At 34.4% G+C, this 20,184-nt stretch overlaps 2 protein-coding genes and 1 long non-coding RNA gene across 3 annotated transcripts; 2 read left to right on the top strand and 1 right to left on the bottom strand.

The window, feature by feature from the left end:
* Positions 1–380: 380 nt before the first annotated feature.
* Positions 381–909, bottom strand: LOC149201476 (abscisic stress-ripening protein 3-like). Its single transcript, XM_089401284.1, has 2 exons — positions 657–909; positions 381–539 (listed from the first exon to the last, which is right to left on the bottom strand). The coding sequence occupies exons 1-2, from the start codon at positions 813–815 to the stop codon at positions 381–383; spliced, it is 318 nt and encodes a 105-aa protein (XP_089257410.1). The 5' UTR covers positions 816–909.
* A 2,429-nt stretch (positions 910–3,338) lies between these two features.
* On the top strand, positions 3,339–6,589 carry LOC149201477 (uncharacterized). The gene is made up of 4 exons (XR_016253871.1): positions 3,339–3,420; positions 4,646–4,724; positions 6,265–6,388; positions 6,570–6,589. It is a non-coding gene; the product is annotated as an uncharacterized LOC149201477 (long non-coding RNA).
* Positions 6,590–11,335: 4,746 nt separating this feature from the next.
* LOC149201478 (abscisic stress-ripening protein 3-like) lies at positions 11,336–11,770 on the top strand. Its single transcript, XM_089401285.1, has 2 exons — positions 11,336–11,494; positions 11,612–11,770. Exons 1-2 carry the CDS (start codon positions 11,336–11,338, stop codon positions 11,768–11,770), a joined length of 318 nt encoding a protein of 105 aa, XP_089257411.1.
* Positions 11,771–20,184: the final 8,414 nt, after the last annotated feature.

Here is a 20,184-nt window from a genome sequence, read left to right on the forward strand (position 1 = left end):
TTCCCAACTCGAAAGATATTAAGAAGTATCTTTCATTCCCAATGGTATAATTAGGTTGACTAATATGTTAAATTAGTCTTTTAAGGTATGACAATTTGTCTCTTAAGGTATGACAATTTTGGAGGTATGGAATTGATTGATTTCGGAATTTTGGAGGTATGGAATTGGAATAGAGGTGTTGGTGGACTGAGAATCACCATACAAATATTAATAACAATAACAGCATCACAATACTATTAAGTATTTACGTTAAAATGCTTATTAGGATCATAAAGAGATACAATGAACGAATGAAGCTGAAGCCAGTGTCAACCTGACGGATGACATTTTCAGCGAAAGAATGAAAACTGTTTTAAAGCATAGGTACGGGGCGCAGGTGCCTAGAAATGATGATCTTTCACTTCCTTTTTGGCTGCCTTCTTTTTGTGATGCTCGTGGAAGGCATAGCCCCCAGCTCCCACTGCAGCTGTTGCTGCAATCTCCTCCTCAATCTTGTGCCTGTGCGCGTTCTCTGGATCCTTTGCTTTATGTTTCTCGTACTGCATACCCAATGAGAGAATTAGTAATCCTATAATTGTATAGGTAAACTCTATAAACCTGATTTAGTTTATCAACTTACTAAAAATTACAGAGTAAGAGAGATATATATATAGTACCGGTGCAAACGTTCCAGCAGCGACTGCTCCCAGTTCACCTAAATGCTCCATTCGCATATGGTGCTTCTCCTCCTTCATCGGTTTCTCGTACGGCGTCGCCTCCGAGTTGGCGTTCTGGTTCTTGTGATGGTGGAAGTGATGGTGTTTATTCTCAGACATGCTTTCCGAAATTGATTTCAATTACAACGGTTTGAAAGGAAATTCGAAAACCACTTATATACCCTTACAATAATCAAATCTGTAGATCCCAATGCAATGTAAGGAAATGCAGTCAATGACTTTTACCCGCTGACAATACTCAAATTCCTGAGCAGATTAGATTACATGAATGAATGGTAGGGAATTAGTCCGGTATATATATAGCCAGAGTTGAATATTAAACACGCTATACCGTGTGGAAACAGCGTTCACGCGTGCGCGGTTTCCAAACGGCCGGTGTGCCTGCATGGTCTCTCCTTATCCAATAGAGAAGACTGACGAGGAAGGTGTGTTTGATCGGAGGTGCGCTAATTTGACATCGTTAACCGAATGGACGAGGCAAGGGCTAACCAGCCATATATTGTGTCATAAATGCCCTTGCCAGCTATGTATGTGGTGCAAACTTGGGATGGCATACATATCCATAGGCATCGGACTCCGGCGGCCACCTCGCGTTTCCGATGACCCACTCGGGACCCACCCTGTCTCTTTCAATAACATAATTCTGAGAAATACTTTCGCGCGCCAATTTAACTCTGCAACGAGAACCCGTTTGCTCTGCAACCCAGTGCCCGCAGGACTGAAGCGCTGCGCGCATTGAAACTCTGCAACCCAGTGCCCGCCGGACTGAGCTCTGTTACCTCCTGGTAAATTGAGGAACACTACTAGAATAAATTGAGGAACACTACTAGAAATGCCTGATAGTTTTGTATCACCATATGGTTCCCTGGCCACACAATTGGAATTACCATCCAACCTTCTATCAAAACCAGTGCTGCCAGAAGTTGTCGTCTAGACACTTGAAACAGGTTGCACATGTTCAGCTGGTTTGGCAGATGCCCATTGCATAAGTCGGTTACTTCTGGAGACAATCTCAAGCAATTTTGCACCTGCCAGATTGACTTCACTAGATTTAGCAATTGATGAAGCTGATTTCAACTCACTCTGTTTGACTCCTTGCAAAGGCGTTTGAAAATTTATATTGTTGGCTGACTGTGAACTCATAGATAGAGGAACAGGTAACCCAGTAGATTGAGACAGAGATACTAGTCCTGTAGATTGAGCAACTGTTGCAACTGTAGATTGAGCCAAGGTCTGTTGATCCTTGATCTCCTCACGCAATAACAAAGCACCAGGAGGAGCTTCAGCTGTAACAAAAAAGAAAAAAAACACGTTGTTATGCAATCGCATACCCGCCATGGCCTTATATAACAAAACGAGCCAATTATATATATATACTCTTTGTCAGCTCAAAATTTATAACAAAAAATAAATAATCAAAATACAAGCATTATCCAAAAGGAAAAAGTGTACTGTAGATGTTATGAAATCAGAGTAAACAATCTCAGGGATCTGAGCAATTGTAAATAGTGTGATCTTATGAAATAAGAGTAAACAATCTCAGGGATCAATGCTCAGAGCACTAGTTTGGTGACTTGCGGGCCTAAATGTTAAGTTCTAGTAGATTCGGACAAACAATCAAGGGTGAATGTTCACTCCTAACAGTCCAGGCCAAATAAATCATAGAGAAGTCGAGGCCAAAAATAATCATTTATACAAGTCCCTGGGGGAGTAGCTTCATGTGTCTACAAGATGGTGTTGCACATCCACTTGCTAATATTGTGTATGTAATTGTGGTTATCCATATATCAATTTAAATTGAAGTAACCATTTTTCCTTTTTCTGTTACTAGTCTCATAATTCAAGAATGCTTACACAGCCTTGTGAATGATCCGCATTAAGTAGCCAGAACTTATTATTATTAAAAAATGTTAATGGAAGCCTCTAATTTATTGCAGTGTAATAGAAAAGAGCATACAGTTTGTATATAGAAATTTATAAGCATATTGATGCACTTTTACTGTTCAGCTTCATCTCTCCTTCAAACTTTCTTTCAAATCATTTCAAGGATAGTGATCCAAAACGTGCTCATAACCAAAATCGCTATAAGTTAAATCAAAAGTGACTAGATGAAAGTCCAGTTCAGAGTTAATGGAAACCTATAAGTTAAATCAAAAGTGACTAGATGAAAGTCTAGTTCAGAGTTAATGGAAACCTCTAATTCTGAGTTTGTGAGTACTGTTATGTTATTCACCCCATTGTGTTTTGCCTTTTTTAAACCTGCAACAAGTGTAATGTAGTATGCTTCGTTATTGGTTGTTTTTCCCTGCATTTCCCATATTCTATAAATCACATGATTTTTTGTCCCATTGTGAAGGACAATTTTTAAAGATGCTGGACCCGGATTGGAGCGGCATGATACTTCAATGCATAGTGTCCACTTTTCCACCATTCCGTGGGCTTAGAAGCACTGCATAGTGACAACAACAAAATAGATTCATGTTAGAATACTTTAACATGACAAAATATCCTGATTGAAATTGATTATTTTTATGCTACCTCAAGTCTGAATGCACATCCTTGAAAAATAACAGAAAATACCATATCAGTGATAAGACTTAGAGGATGCACATCCTCAGCATCAGCAAGTGTCAGAGACACCTACACCTAACTTTCCTAATGTGTCTCGGTGGTACAACCATATCAGTGCCCTACTGGCTTCGAGGTACTGTTTTCTTACGATATACAGATGTTAACAGTCAGAATTTGGATTTGCTTAGTGCGCTTTAGCATTGTTGTTTGATTACACACGGGATGTGCATGGTTGGTGAGCTGGGTTTGATTCTATGGTCAGTGGGATGCATTTGATGAAGTGTTTTAGGGCTAAAGATCGGTAAGGTGCTTCTGTTGAAGTGTGATCTGGTTAAAGGGTAATGAGCTGAATTGGTTGGGGTGCGTTTAGGCCAATGGCTAGTCGGTTGAACTGTTGAAGAGTATTTCAGTAGATAGCAGTTGGGGAAGCTGGTTTTTCCCTGGTTTTCTTTTATTTTGATTGTTCCCTAGCAAAGGTCAAGGCTCAAGTAACGTTCTTTGCCTTTTAGGCACCGAGAACCGGCATTTATATTGTGGCCAGGTGAGTTTGCATCGGCCAATTCTGAATTTTTGGTCATCGCCGGCTATCCATTTACGATTTGCCTTTGTTCTATGGGTACTATGATATTATGGTCACTTTTTAAATAACTTCAACCAAAAGGATCCAACAAAATCCCTCAAAAGAGAGGGGTTGTACTGTCAAATGCCTTTAGGACACCTTAGCATTTATTCTAGTGAAGGTAGAACATACATGTAGAGATTGTTGGGGATTTGCTTTGTATATAATTGTCTGTGAGTGTTGGTTAGTGCCCTGCCGTGAATGAAATGAGTGGGTATTGGGAGCTAGGATAGATGATTTTAGAGCGTTAATTACTGATTTGCAGTAATAAATCGGGTTTTGGCCATCGAGAATAGGGACTGTGGTTTTGGGCTGTATTAGAAGTTGGTTTGGCATAGGTTTAAGTGGGTTGTAGTAGAAGTGGGTTTTGCCTGATGGTTCATTGGACTCTGCATCTGTTGGAGTGTGTTGGTTGCATTTACATTGCCTAATTGAGGATACCGTCAGCGCCTAATTCTCTATAATGGGTAAATGCTTTTACCTTACTGTTGTTCATTATGGGGAAATAAGTGATCCTAATTCATGTCTTTCTATATTGCATTCCACGATTATACAATTCCTGAGAACGTCTGTTGCAAAATGATAATAATTTGGGATTCCAGCATCCGTGAGTAGTCTTCATATATTGTATGCACATGTGTTGTCTCTTGTTGCAATAAATCTTAACTAATGGCCGTTCACTTACCAAGTTCATTTGGCTTGTCTTATTTACCTTACAAAATAATTGTTCTCGTGACAGTTTTCCTGGTGAGCCTATCGGTGTAGAAATAGAAGGAGCAGCTCCAACTGCTGCACCGGTTACGGAGAGTACAACTGAGGTTTGTATCTTGTGCTGTAATCAAAATTTCGTTAGTGAGATTTATTATCTTTTTAAATGAAAACACACTTGTTTTTGGTAAAATTGAAAATTTCTTATTTAGAAGATACACATATTACATGCAAGAGAAGGCTTGTAGGCGTGTCCTATTTAACTTTCTAACATTCTATTCCTTTAAGCAAAGGTAACTGCAACTATATTTATTGTTTATAACGTTTTCATTATATTCTGGGAATGCCAGCACTAATTAAGATTTTCTTTTAGATTTCTCATAGCCCTTTTCCGTCTTCCAGTGGATTCTCTTTAGAAATCGTTGCTTTTACCAAATTCATTTGACTCTGGTATTCTCACCCTTGTCATTTTTCTTCCCTCTCTGTGAGAAAGAGTGAAGAAAGAGCTTTTTCCATGATTTGGGATATATTCTTAGCCTCACTGCAGAAAAACACCTCTATATCTATAAATTACAAAACCTCACTCAAGGTAATGTAACTGGCTTTTAGAGAGGAAAACTTAGCAATGGGGATAGCTTTATTATAGATATTCCTTCTGGGTAGAGTGGCCCAAATCTCATCTTTGTGAAACTGCTTAGCTCAGGGATGGGCCAATTTCCTGAAACTGTTTACAGCAACAATGGGCAAATTTCCTTCAAATTACCGAACTAGTTTTGAAATGTAAAATATTAGAGAAGCTATTTGGCCAGCTGCAATTGCAGGTTGGAGAGTTGTCCTTCACATGTTTTTTTTTTAAATTGTTTCCTTCTTTTATTTTAATTTTATAGTTTATTAAAGTTGGTTTTGTTCATGTAAAAATTATCCAAGCCACGTTAATGGCTGGATGGAAGGTTGTTTACTAGGATGGTATTCCACCAAACAATTCCTTACATCGTACGGTGATGGATCTGGAAACCCTCTCGATGAAGGTGTGTTTTTGAAAAGTTGATATTGATGGCAGCTGTGTCCTTAGAAGTTAGTAGGAAATTTAAAGCTCTTTGAGCTACAACTTCATGCCCCTTAACCTGCTTTTTCTCTCTTTTCTCTGTATCCATTCTGCATCCACATTGACATGAAAGTGCAAGCATTTCAGGCTGGTAATGATCTGATAAAAATACTTTTAAGTTGAATTATAAATTTCTTACTGGGATTAATGTGTTTAGTACTATATAATCCATCAATAAAAGGCACGTCCAGGCCCTTGTAGACCAGGACCTACAGTATCAAACTATGAATTGTATTCTCTGTTTTGATTTTGGGAGGTCTTTGGCTACTTCACAATCTTATTTTTTATGTTCTATGCTAATCCATAAATGAATATCTGTTTATTAGTTGTAAATAATTTTTGTTATTTTTTAGTTAACACAAAGAATGAAACTTTGGTTCTGTTAGACCTACTTATTTCTAACTTCTCATTGACAATTATTTAGATTACACTTATAACCTATCATGAGTTATTTAGGATTATAGTGGCACATTTGACTTTATGATCTAGAAAATTTACATCTTATTTCATGGTCATGTACTGAGAATTTAATGACTTGTTGTCAGTCTCCTCCTAAAGATGAGGAAGATGATGATGACTTGGACCTCTTTGGTGAGGAGACCGAGGACGAAAAGAAGGCAGCAGCAGAACGAGAAGCATCTAAAAAAGCATCAAGCAAAAAGAAAGAAAGTGAGCATCTATTTGTTTACTTAGACCTTGTTTCTTGAACCATTTTTATAAATGTCTAGATGCATTTGGCTTATCCGACTGAAAATTATGTGCCTTCAGGCCCATCTATTGATGTGGTTGTATCTGTGTTTACAAAGTTATCCGTTGACGTGGTTGTATCGACTGTTTACAACATTAACAGGTGAAAAGTCTTCTGTGCTCATTATCTAAACTTAATACCAAGCTATCTTTATTGATTGTGATAATTCCATATACATGAATGAATAGGGAATAAGGTGGGTTTCTGCAGGATACCCTGTTATGATATTTTTGTTAACAATTTATATCTACAGATAAAAGGTTATGGGTTCCAAGCACTCCGGTGTTCTCCAGCTTGGTGTTTTGGTTAAAATCCATGCCTATGAATTTTATCTCCTTCAGCAGTCTTTCTTGATTGCAACAGCTCCTGATATCGAGAAAATCTTAAATAACTACTGATATCGATTTAAAACCTGGAGAAATCTTTAATCACGCCTGCTAAACTAGAGTAATGAATTTTCGGATCACCGAGAACCTTTAGATATTCAAATTCGAAATTTTAAGCGCGCTCAGAGGGAGAAAACGAGGTTGCAGAGGCAAGAAAATTTTTAGATGCAAAATTTAAATGTTGTTTCTAATGCATTCTCGTATCTAAAATTATCTGTGTTGAGCATGTCAGATGGTAAAACAATTTTCATATAACAGTGAACTAATCAGGGGGCGCCCGAAAATGAAGGCACGACGTTGATGAAGCCATGGCGTTTGTTTATGGGTTTCAGCCCATCTCATTCTGCCCACTTCACTCCCAAATCCTAAGAAGAACCCACCGTTGAATAAGTGTAGAAATGATTGAATAGAAGATGAAAGGCGGAATAAGTGCTAGATTTCGCAGCAGACAAATAGCAGACTTGTCAAATGTCCAAAGTCTTATGGAATTTTAGATTACAGAGAAATACCTGTGATCGCAGAGCAGTCGTAGAGCACGTAGCAGAGGACATGCGAAGCAGGATGCAGCGGTTGTTAGCAACGGATGCGCAGAGCAGGTTGCCGAGCCATCGATGTTCGAAAATCAATTTTAATGAAATGGGCGCGAGGGAAGAGTTTCATTTGAAAATGGATCCCGTGCGCTGACGTGGATAGCGGGAACGGAGGGACGGGGCAGGCGGGCCCTCGTTGGTGGGTCCCGGGTATGTCACCGGAAACGCGAGGTCGCCCGCCGGAGTGTTTATGTATGCCATCCCAAGTTTGCACCACATACATAGCTGGTAAGGGCATTTATGACACAATATATGCCTGGTTATCCCTTGCCAATGGAAAACACGTTCGTGCAGCTTGGAGAGTGGCTGCGGCGACCACATAGCCTGTGCTTATCGGAAAGTGAATGATGATGATGAGGAAGGTACGTTTAATTAGATGGAGTAATGTGACATTGTGAAGAAACGAATATTAATAATTAATAAACTTAAATCACGCTTATAACAGGTCTACGCGGGGCCGTCACATTGATTTTATTAACGTCATGCATAACAGCGAGTTAACTGAATCAGAATCAGACTAACTGGTCCATGGTACACAAAGTAAAGCTTTTTAGGTAAACATGGTTTAAGATAGATCGATAAAGTGCAACATAGTGATTAAACCCATGGGAAAGTAAACACATGTTATTTAGCAGCGTAATCATGCTTTAGAAATGCGCATGGACAAATAAAGTATGCACATTCCAATATACAAGTAGTTTATTACCTCCTTTAGGAAATTTATGTTACACCTTTTAATTAAAAAAATTCGTTTATTTAAATTTTAAGTTTATGTGGTAGTTTTTTGCAGTGGTATGATCCAGATTATCCACAGTTTCATGTTCATTCCGTCAACGTTTCAAACCCCAAAGGGGGTCCATCATCAGGACTAAATCATGAAGAATATGAATGAAAACTTATTGAGAGAAGAGCTATAATGGCCTAGGTATAAATAAACCTAGAACCATAATTTTTTTCTCATTTATTTTTATTTATTTATATTATTATTATTTCCAAATTAATTATTCCTCTTAATTTACCTAGAACCTAAATTATTTTAATTGATATATCTCATTCATGAATAAGTTTAATTTTTCATTTCCTTCCACCTGTTTTTATTAATTTAACAAATTTTAATTTTATTTAATTTTATCTGATTAATTAATATAATTCTTACTTATTGTTTTTATTTTCATTTAATTAATTAATTTGAATTTAATTGATTAATTAATTTAATTTATGGTTATTTACCATTCTAATTAATTAGTTAATTAATTACTTTAATTTAATTAGATTAATTTATAATCTTAATTATTTATTAATCCAATGTTAATCCTTGGTTATTATTAATTCTTTTTATTAATTGGCTAATTTTATTTAATTCTTATTTTAATTAGAATAGAATAACTAAATTAATTAATTTTGATTTAATTGATATATTTAGATTAATTAAATAATTGATTTATAATTCTTCCTATTATTTTTATTTGATTAGTTAATTAAATTAAATTTATTGATTAATTAATCTTATTGATTAATTAATTTTTATTTAGTTAATTAATTAAATTAAATTTATTGATTAATTAATCTTATTGATTAATTAATTTTATTTTTATTTAATTAATTAATTAATTAAATTTATTGATTAATTAATTTTATTGATTAATTAACTTTATTTAATTTAATTATAACCATAATTCTTTTTAATTAATTTTTGATATTTACCATTTTAACCTATTAAGCCTTCATTGCCTAATTAATTAATTGATTAATTAATTAAGTGATTGATTAATTAATTAATTTTATTTTATTTTATTATTATTAATTATTTGAGAAATTTTATTTATTTCTTATTTAGAATTAATCACAATTTTTATTAAATTAATATAATTAATTAAATAATAAAATTTTAATTTAATTAATTAATTTTGATTTAATTAATCTAATTAAATTTATCTAATTAAATTTTATTTTTATTAAGAGACCCTGATACTATGCTTCCAAAGCCCTGGAGGGGTTTATTTGTTTGATCAGGGGAAGCCAGTTTCCACTAATTTTACTCCCATTGTCCCTGTTGAGGTTTTGAGGAAATTTCATAATTTCGATGGCCTCTCTGATTTTTCTTTTGTGATAATTATCCTCTCTTGCAATCACTTTAGCGTCCTCCACACACACATGATGTTTGGTTTTGGACGAGTGTTCCACAAGCGCCGATGTATGGGATGTCTCATTCTTTATATCAGCCACGTGCTCCTTTAGTCTTATTTTCAGTGATCGACCTGTTTCCCCAATATAACTCTTACCACAAGAGCAGTCAATCTTATACACACCCTTGAGTTGTTGAGGATCGATGTTATCCTTTACTGACCTCATCATCTGCCTTATAGTTCCACATGTTGTAAATTGAGTGTTTATGTTCTTCTTCCTTAAAATTTTTGCAATCTTATCTGTAATCCACTGGATGAATGGAAGGTAGACCTTCCCAGAATCTTCTTTCTTGTCTTCAGGAGGATGCTTGGAGAGGGCCTTATCCTGAGCTCATCTTATAGCCTTCTTGATACTCCATTCTTTGTATCCAAGGTTTTTGAAGACAGAGGTTAAGTGCTCAATCTCTTCTTTAAGGTGATCCGGGTCAAAAATCCTGAAAGCCCTAACAGCTAGAGTGTTTAAGACGCCAGATTTTTGGGAAGGATGATGGTAAGAGTCAGCGTGAAGATAGCTATCAGTATGAGTTTTCTTTCTATAGACCTGGTGTCCCAAAGTACCATCCTCTTTTCTACTAATCTGTAATCCCCTGGTTTCCACTTTGTTGCAATGTGGGAAATGTCACATCTCCAATTTTTCCAAGTATACTTACCCTTTTTTGAAAACCATTGAGAAGCTCCAACTCACTGATTATATCTTCCATTCTTTCACAGTGAGGATCCCTTACAATGCTTCCACCATGTTTTTCTAAGAAAGATACAAGAGAGGCTAAATCAAAGCAAACTATCAAACTTGGAAACCAACCTCAGATCACAAAATTTCTTCGGAACATGAGCAACAAAGAAAATGCGAGATGTAACACTAGAGGAGGTAAGTATGCTCTCTCAATGTCTAAATGAAAATTACATCGTTGAATATTAGGGGACTTGGAGACCTCATCAAACCAAAGGTAGTAAAAGAAGTAAAATAATTAGTGAATTTGAGGAAACCGCATGTCTTATTTCTCCAAGAAATAAAACTAGTTGAAGTAGAGACCATGGCCTTGTCACAAGCTATGACTCAGAGTGCAAGTTGTCTACAGTTAGCCGAGCTATTTTCAAAAGTAGTTGATTTTCTGAAAAATGGTATTCCAGCGCGGGTTCCTGCCAATTTACACCAAAAAGAATTTCTTGATTTCATGGAGAAAGAGGATAAATGAACATATGAATCAAAACATGTACAAGCATTATAGACTATTTGTATAAGCTCATTCATAGAGGAAGTTGTTCGGAAGGAATATGACAATAATTTGGAGGTGAAGGGATTTGAAATCTACCTGAGTGAAGCTCTAGTGCACAAAAAATTGTATGGATGTAAGTTGGCAGCATTGGTGGATTATTATGGGTCGCGGAGATTATCAATGGAAACATCATAACTTTGTCAATATTCCATGGTAATAGGAAGCATAGAGATCTAAAGGAAACAATCATGTATGAAGTAAGGTCTCTCAGAACACTGCAGGGGGTGGTTTGAAAATGGCTATCATGATTACGAGAACACTGCAACTAGCTTTGCTGACAAGCAAAGTGCCAGGGCATCAACTGGGTATCATGTAACATGTCACCCAGATTATTGGCGCCATACAAATTTGAAAGGATCTGGTACTACCGATCCCCATTTTATAAGCTTTCCTTTCAAACCGTTGTAATTGAAATCAATTTCGGAAAGCATGTCTGAGAATAAACACCATCACTTCCACCATCACAAGAACCAGAACGCCAACTCGGAGGCGACGCCGTACGAGAAAGCGATGAAGGAGGAGAAGCACCATATGCGAATGGAGCATTTAGGTGAACTGGGAGCAGTCGCTGCTGGAACGTTTGCACTGGTACTATATATATATCTCTCTTATTCTGTAACTTTTAGTAAGTTGATAAACTAAATCAGGTTTATAGAGTTTACCTATACAATTATAGGATTACTAATTCTCTCATTGGGTATGCAGTACGAGAAACATAAAGCAAAGGATCCAGAGAACGCGCACAGGCACAAGATTGAGGAGGAGATTGCAGCAACATCTGCAGTGGGAGCTGGGGGCTATGCCTTCCACGAGCATCACAAAAAGAAGGCAGCCAAAAAGGAAGTGAAAGATCATCATTTCTAGGCACCTGCGCCCCGTACCTATGCTTTAAAACAGTTTTCATTCTTTCGCTGAAAAAGTCATCCGTGAGGTTGACACTGGCTTCAGCTTCATTCGTTCATTGTATCTCTTTATGATCCTAATAAGCATTTTAACGTAAATAACTAATAGTATTGTGATGCTGTTATTGTTATTAATATTTGTATGGTGATTCTCAGTCCACCAACACCTCTATTCCAATTCCATACCTCCAAAATTCCGAAATCAATCAATTCCATACCTCCAAAATTGTCATACCTTAAGAGACAAATTGTCATACCTTAAAAGACTGATTTAACATATTAGTCAACCTAATTATACCATTGGGAATGAAAGATACTTCTTAATATCTTTCGAGTTGGGAAAAATGTTTTTTGTTTTATCTAAATCCATTTATAATTAAAAATGGATTGTGTCTTTTATAATTGACTATACATGTATATTGATGAAATTACATTCCATTACATTCAAAAAAATATTTTATAAAAAGTATATATCTTCCAAATTTTATTTTGCAAATGTCCTTATAAAATGTTTGGTTATTTATCAAATGTCTAGATGTTCATTCACATTCCCCACTTTCCCATAAAAAGTGGCTTAGCCCTTAGGAATGTGGACTACTAAAATGCCCTCTCATTCTCGTTCTCCTCCACTCTTGGAATAAAAAAATCCAAAAAATCTGATAACCCATTTATGGCCCATCATCAAAGCCCTTAATTCACTATTGTATTTCAACTTCAATTCTCCCTTTAGATGTTTAGCTTCTTGGAGTTAGATTTGGGATTTGGGTAGAGAATATTAGGTTTTTTAGCCTAGGTAACTTTAGCATTTATGGCGAGGGTTTGAGAAGAACTTTTGCTTGGGACTGAGAGTGGTGGAACTTCTGCTAAGTGGTGGAACTTTCGGTAAGATCCAGTGGTACCAATGGAATGAATATGTTGACAACAATGAAATGATTCTCGTAAATTTTTAGATTTTGTAACAACAATGGAATGATTTTAGATTGTGCTATTGGTAAGGTTTTGTGTCATTCTTCATTTTTTTTTTTTAACAATTATACTATTCCTGGTAAGGTTTTGTGTCATTCTTAATTTTTTTTAATAATTGTGCCAATTTTCTTTAACTTAGGAAATGATGTTTTTTTTAGAAATTGTCTCTCCATTCTAATCCATCACATGTATTTGTTTCATTTTAAATAATGTGTTAGCCTAAGAGCCTCAGCTTGTAGAATAATTTGATTTTTGATGTTGCACATAAAATAAGTTGTGAAATATAATTGGCTTGCAAATCACCCACAATAGGAAATAGGGAATTACATCAATATGGACATGACTAGAAGCAAGGAATTACATCAACTTATTTGGATAAGACAATAAGTATAATTAATACTCCAATAAACTCACTAACCACTTATCACTTAATCAAAAAAATAAACCTTGACCACTCATCCAAGAAGCTTGCTTTTTGACATCAAGACTACAAATATCTAGATGCGTACAATGTAGCTAGAAATAAATGAAGAATTGGAGCCATTGCCTTTGTAATCATATTCCATAACTAATAACTTATTTGATAATCGTATGTGGTTATGGATTGACTATACTCTTGATAAGAAATAACTAATGTTGAAGCTTGCTTATGGATTTAACATGGGTTGTTGAATTGATTGACAATATTCTTGATATGTAATAATTAATGTTGAAGCTTACTTCTAGATTTAACAAGGGTTGTTGAATTTCACTATTTCAACTTCTTTTTTGTGAAATTTAATTTCTTCATTTGTCTTTTCAAAATCAATACACACGTAAATCTCGCAGAAAAAAACTTATTAAAGAAACACAATTCATAGAGATTTAGATTTCAATACCAGTACAATTTATAAACATATAATTTTTTTTAATATGTTTTATAAATTTATATTGGAAAAAATAAATAATTATAATTATAATTTAAATATTAAATATATATAAATTTTCATGTTAAGAAATTTGTAAATTAATTATATTTTAAATAATATATATAATTTAAATATGTTATAAAAAATTAAATGAGATATTTTTTAATATTAATATTAAAATTCTCAGATTTAGCAACATTTCCTTTAAATTATATATAAGTGTTATTTTTTTATATCTAATTACATTATAAGCAGTTGTTTATGCTACCATGCTTGCGAAATAAAAGTACTTGACTAACTCGCACTTTCTAAGCTTTATTTTTACTTTATTTCATCAATTTACTTGCTTTCTTTTGTCTCTTTGACTCATTTTTCAGTAGTTGTATTCAACCTTTTTTACTCCAACCTTTCCTTATCAAACGTATTCGATTCGCATCTTCCTCTACTAGGGTTAGTGGTTAGGCATGGGCATGGATAAACGCAATAAAAATAATTAAATGTGATTATGATTAAATGTGGTTATTTGTTGGCCGCCTTATGAGGTTTCGTTGTTGAAGAAATGCGGAGAAAAGCTACCATTAGGGTTTTCCTTGCATTAAGGTTTTAAGTGGTTAAATGCGGTTATTTGGTGGCTTCTTTATGTGGTTTGTTGTTGAAGAAGTGGAAATAACAAGAGGGTTTTCTTGCATCAAGGTTTAGGTTTTAACTGATAAATGGTGAAATATTAAGATTTTATTTGATGTATTATTTATTTTAGGTTTAAAATAATGGTTAATATTAAAATAAATTTGATATTATATTATTCTTGTATTATTAATTTTTACTTTAATATTATAAAATTATTTTTAATATTTAGTTATATTATTAATAATATTAATAATGTTTTTGATATTAATATTAATATTATTATTGTTCATGAGTGTGATTGGATGCTATGTTAACGTATTCTTTGATGTGAAGTTAATAGTTTAATTCCCTGTCTCGATTAGGATGATATATTGGACATGATGAAGATGTAGTCCTGCTAAGCTTACAAAAAGAAATGTCAATAATATCATTAATAATAATATTTGTAATTCCTTGATTGGGATTCTATTTTGATTTATGATTTTTGTTAGGTCTTGCCGGACAACAATCGAGCCTGTAATCAATAAAGTGTCAAGGTTGCAGTCATGCACCGCACAATTCCTTTAAGTGAGATATGCCTCGTTTAATTTAGGTTTTGTGAAACATTCCCCTCTAAATCATCTTGATTCCTTGTGATAGGTCTCAAATTGGATTTCATGTTCCGGTTAATATGTATACCTCAGTCCCTTAATTTCCTCCCCCATTCCATCTTCCAGGAGGTAGGTGTTGACAAAAGCAGCAAAAACATTATTTTCTCTTCCAAAAATATCAAAAGCCAGTGCTCTTGGTTCAATGACTCTCATATATGAAATATGGTTAGAGAAGGGTGTAGAGAGACACAAGAAGGCCGAGGATGAGGGAATTCACCCCACTCTGCCTAGCACGATGAAAATGTAGAATTGTTTGACCCTGATATACTAGCCTACATATGCATCATGGTGGCTTCCATGGAGGCAAAGTGTAGGTGTTTAGGTGATGGCCATTGGTAAGTTCAAAAAATTGTAGTGCATCATCTTTGGACCTTGGAGGGCGTGAGGGAAAAGTAGAATGAATGATGGCATAGGTGGGTATTCAATTCAACAATACCCATCTGGTGCTATGCAATCTACCCAGGGTTATAGGCATTGATTTACCTCATGTTCCTCTAACTTTGGCAACCACTAACTCCATCGAAAGCTCTGTTGATTTAATTCCTCACACCACCCTGGTTCCCCTCCTCTCCCTTCTCCTCTAGTGGAAAAAGTGAAAGGAAAAGGCATTATTGTCCAAGGATCATTTCGCAGCGAAAAACCTGAATAAATGGCAGATAATTAACTGAAGCCTTCCACAAGTGTAAACTACACCATTAAAGCAAAACCCTTTGAGGAAGAAACGATTTCCTATTGCCGCTTTATCATCGAAGAAAATGGATAAATGGGTACACCTAGAAATGTTGGAGTAGGTGGAGAAGACCACAACAAAGCACAAAAGCACCAAATAGTTCCAAAGTGAAGAAAACACATTGATGGGGTTTCCCAATATTCTTTATTCGACAAAGTATTTCTTTAGATTATTATGTCATTTAAGTTTCCATGGTCACACTAGTAGGTATCCTTTTTGCAGGGTCTTCGTTCAGTTTTATATCTCCTATCTACATTTCTGTATGGTCCATGATTTCCAATCATATATTTGCTCATACTAAAGGACCAACTGATTTCCCTCTCACAGGAGATGATCCATCCCTATCTCTTTTCAATCGAGAATTAGCACTTTGCATACTTCTCCTCATCTCAACTATACCTTTATAGTTCTTCTCACAATGTACTATATGTAAAATATTTTTGGTAATATAATGCTTTTTATTTGCCTAGAAAAAAATAACAGTATTGTTAAAAATATAATATTAATAAAAACACTTTTAATAATACCATTAATAATATTAATAAATTTATCATGTTACATTAATAAATCAAATATATTATTAAAAAATTTAACAATATTAACAACATTAATAATATTATATACAAATATTAGTAAACTTAATAACTCACATATTGAGCCGAGAGGCTCATTCTACAACGAGTGTGAAGGCGATGTTTAACTATGTCGACGTGTGTTCCTTTTAAAATGAAAATAAAATATTCTCTAAATAGAAAATTGATGTTAGCTATAATAAAAGGGAAAAAATTATATGTTATGCTTGTTTAATTAGTTGTCCATATCAACGAATATAATTTCATGTGAACTAATTAGAATTAAAAAAATTGTGTGAGTAAGATGCTTAAACCTTACACTTTTTAAAATATTTTAACATGTGATTTAAAAAAAACTATTTGAAGATCTACATTAACTATATTTTATTGAGATCAATTTTATATATCTCTATATATAGAGAAAAGTGTTAAAAGAAATTATTTGAATGCTCTATATAACAAAATATCCAATGTGCTTTACGAATAAAACATTTTAATATGAATTAAAAATATATTAATAACCAAAAAAAGCATTTTAATGTGCCCTAATAAAATCACTCAATTCACATTTTATGTTTAAAATATTTTATATATTGTTTTAAAAAATAATCAATATCACATAAACTTATTGAAAAAGATAAGTTTTTTTTGGTTAAAACATTTGAATTGGTCTATGCGTTTTAAAGTTTAACACTTTTTTGGGTATATGCTTGTTTGTCAAAATCTAACAAAGATTTTTTGTTATCACAAGTTTAAGTGGTGTAATCTCTATAGCATTCAAAAATAAAATTTAAACATTGAAAAATTACACATTATTTTTTGCACTCTAAACTGAGTTTGCACCTGAACAAATTTGATCCCTCGAAGCTCTTATCAGATCCCTACTTAAGATGGATCTACGTTGGTTTTATTATAATAAATTTTTATTAATGTTAAGAGTAACATTAGAATTATTACTAGAAATTGCACCAAATGTTGCAAAGGAAATGTCGTAAGGCATAAATTCGAGAAGCATCATGATATATAAACAATCATTGAAGATAAAAACTAGTAAAAAAAATGGAATTGAAGAATTGTGATTAGTCATTTAAACAAGTAGGCAATGTTCATTTCTTTTTTGGAATAACATCCAAAATATTAAACGCACACTACAAATTGGTGACATGATTCACTAGGATCGTAATATTAAATGCACACTGCAATGCTCTGTATCTATTAGATAATGGAAAACGATAATTCATAGAAAGAAAACTAATTTTCCATCTTGAGTCATCATGAAACATAATCATAATGATACTAAATGAAAATATGTCTAACATACTAATCTACTGCTTTACCAACCAATTACTATGGATGAGAAAGCGGTCTAACTTTTCTGCAATGTGGGAAATGTCACTTCTCCAATTTTTCCAAGTATACTTACCATTTTTTGAAAACCATTAAGAATCTCCCAATCACTGATGACATCTTCCATTCTTTCACAGTGAAGATCCCTTACAATGCTTCCACCATGTTTTTCAAAATTGAAAATCATTGTGTTAAAATCACTTCCTACCACATTATCTATGTGCTAGTGACCCTCCTTTATAAGTGTTAAAGAGTACCAAAAATCTTATTTTTCACTCTACAATACTGGAACATAGAGACATTTATAAGGGACAATGATTCTTTTGACTACTTATCTTCTAATTTGAAAGCCACCCAGAAACATAATTTGACATTATATATTAGCATTAATCGGTATTTTTACCAAAGGCTGCAAAAGTCACCAAAATCTCGCTGAGATCTTTGCGCTACACCTAAGGTCCCAAACAATTTTTCCGAATTGTTTGTGACAAGGCCATGGTCTGTTCTTCAGTTAGTTTTATTTCTTGGAGAAATAAGACCTGCAGTTTCCTCAAATTCACTAGTTATTTTACTTCCTTTACTACCTTTGGTTTGATGAGGTCTCCAAGTCTCCTAATATTCAACGATGTAATTTTCATTTATACTTTCAGAGAGCATACTTACCTCCTCCAGCCTTACATCTCGCATTTTCTTTGTTGCTCACGTTTCGAAGAAATTTTGTGATCTGAGGTTGGTTTCCAAGTTTGATAGTTTGCTTTGATTTAGCCTCTCTTGTATCTTTCTTAGAAAAAAATGGTGGAAGCATTGTAAGGGATCCTCACTGTGAAAGAATGGAAGATATCGTCAGTGAGTTTGAGCTTCTCAATGCTTTTCAAAAAAGGGTAAGTATACTTGGAAAAATTGGAGATGTGACATTTCCCACATTGCAAAAAAGTTAGACCGCTCTCTCATCCGTAGTAATTGGTTGGTAAATGGCATATAATGTATTTCTAGTATTCCGGCTAAAGGGGATTCTGATCACAAACCCATCAGGTTGGATTTAGACTCTCCATAAGATTTAGATCTGATTCCTTTCTGGTTTAATCCAGGGGGGCTCCAAAAGGAAAGAGAGGCTGGCCTGATAACTCATGCTTGGGCTATGCCAGTTCACAGGTCTCTTAGCTATGTTTGGGAATAAAATATGAAGGAGGTGAATTATGCTCTTAGAACCTGGGACAAAATAAATTATATGCCCCTGCAGCAAGAGATAAAAGAACTAATTCAAAAGATTGAAGATCATCAAGGCTTGATGGAGTCCAGACCATCACTCACAAGAAGTTAGAAGAAGAAAAAAACCTAGTAACCAAATATTTAAAATCAACACGAAAGGAGGAAGAATATTGGCATCTCATGTCTCGAAGCCTCATGTGATTTAAATACATCCTTTTTTCACAAGCATACTAAATAAAGAGAAACTAGGAATCGAGTAAAGAAAATTTCTTCTCGAGGTCACCTTAAAATATGTTTTTTCTAGGAAATTAAGAGAGGACTTTTTCTTCTTCAAGAATCCACATTCTAGGGACAAAGTAAATGGCTCGGAAATGTAGAAATACTTCATCTCATGTCTCACCTCCATTGTTTTGTATCAGGAAAATTCTCATCTTGTTAAGCCAATTAAGGAAGATGACGCAACTGAAACCATATAGTCCCTAAACATGGTTAAAGATCTGCGACTGGATGACTTCTTTATAATTTTTAATGTGAATTCTTAACTCCTCCATATTTAAATGAAGGTTTGGGGGCAATACCAACTCATCCTTTTTAGCTCTAATTCTGAAGGAGACATAGTTGTCCTCATTCTCTCGATTCTGGACAATCTCAATGTGTAATTTGGCCTAGAAGTTTCTAAAAAAAAAATTAGCTATTATGCTCAAAAAGATTTTCCCTACAATCATGTCAAAAAACCAAGTTGGTTTCATGAAGCATTGATAAATCATAGACATCATCATTCTTGTTCAGGAGGTAATTCATTCAAGAAAGAAACGGGGTTAGCTGGGTATGATTATCAAACTTGACATGGAAAACACCTTCAATAGAACCCATCACTCCTCGGTGATGGAAAAGTTGGGTTTCTGTAATGAGTTCATAAATTGGACTAGAGATTGTATTGGAAGCCCGTGGATAGCTCCTTTAGAAACCTTAATATATTAGTGGCAGAAAACTTAATAAGGAACCCAGAGATGGGAAGAAGGGAAGGGAAGGGAGAATATGAGGACTAAGTATAGAAAATAGCAATAAATATGTGTATCATTCCCAGTTTGCTGACGATACATTGTTGTTAGGGGTAGCCTCCAAAAATTATTGCTCAGCGATTCAAACCAGTGTTGGATCAATATCTAGACCTATTGGGGGGATTCATGGATAAAACAAAGAGCCTAATGATAGGATGGAACTGTCCACTTCAAAATATTAATGAAATTTTGATGGTTCTTGGATTCCCTTTAGAATGGAATGGAAATTATTTAGATATTTAGGAATTCCCCTTTTGATCGGTGCCTCTAATATGGAGAGTTGAATCGATAGCTTAAATAAATTTT

The sequence above is a fragment of the Pinus tabuliformis genome, chromosome 2_1 (assembly GCF_031772625.1).
Source record: "Pinus tabuliformis cultivar Carrire ecotype Pingquan chromosome 2_1, CPIR1, whole genome shotgun sequence".
NCBI lineage: Eukaryota > Viridiplantae > Streptophyta > Pinopsida > Pinales > Pinaceae > Pinus > Pinus tabuliformis.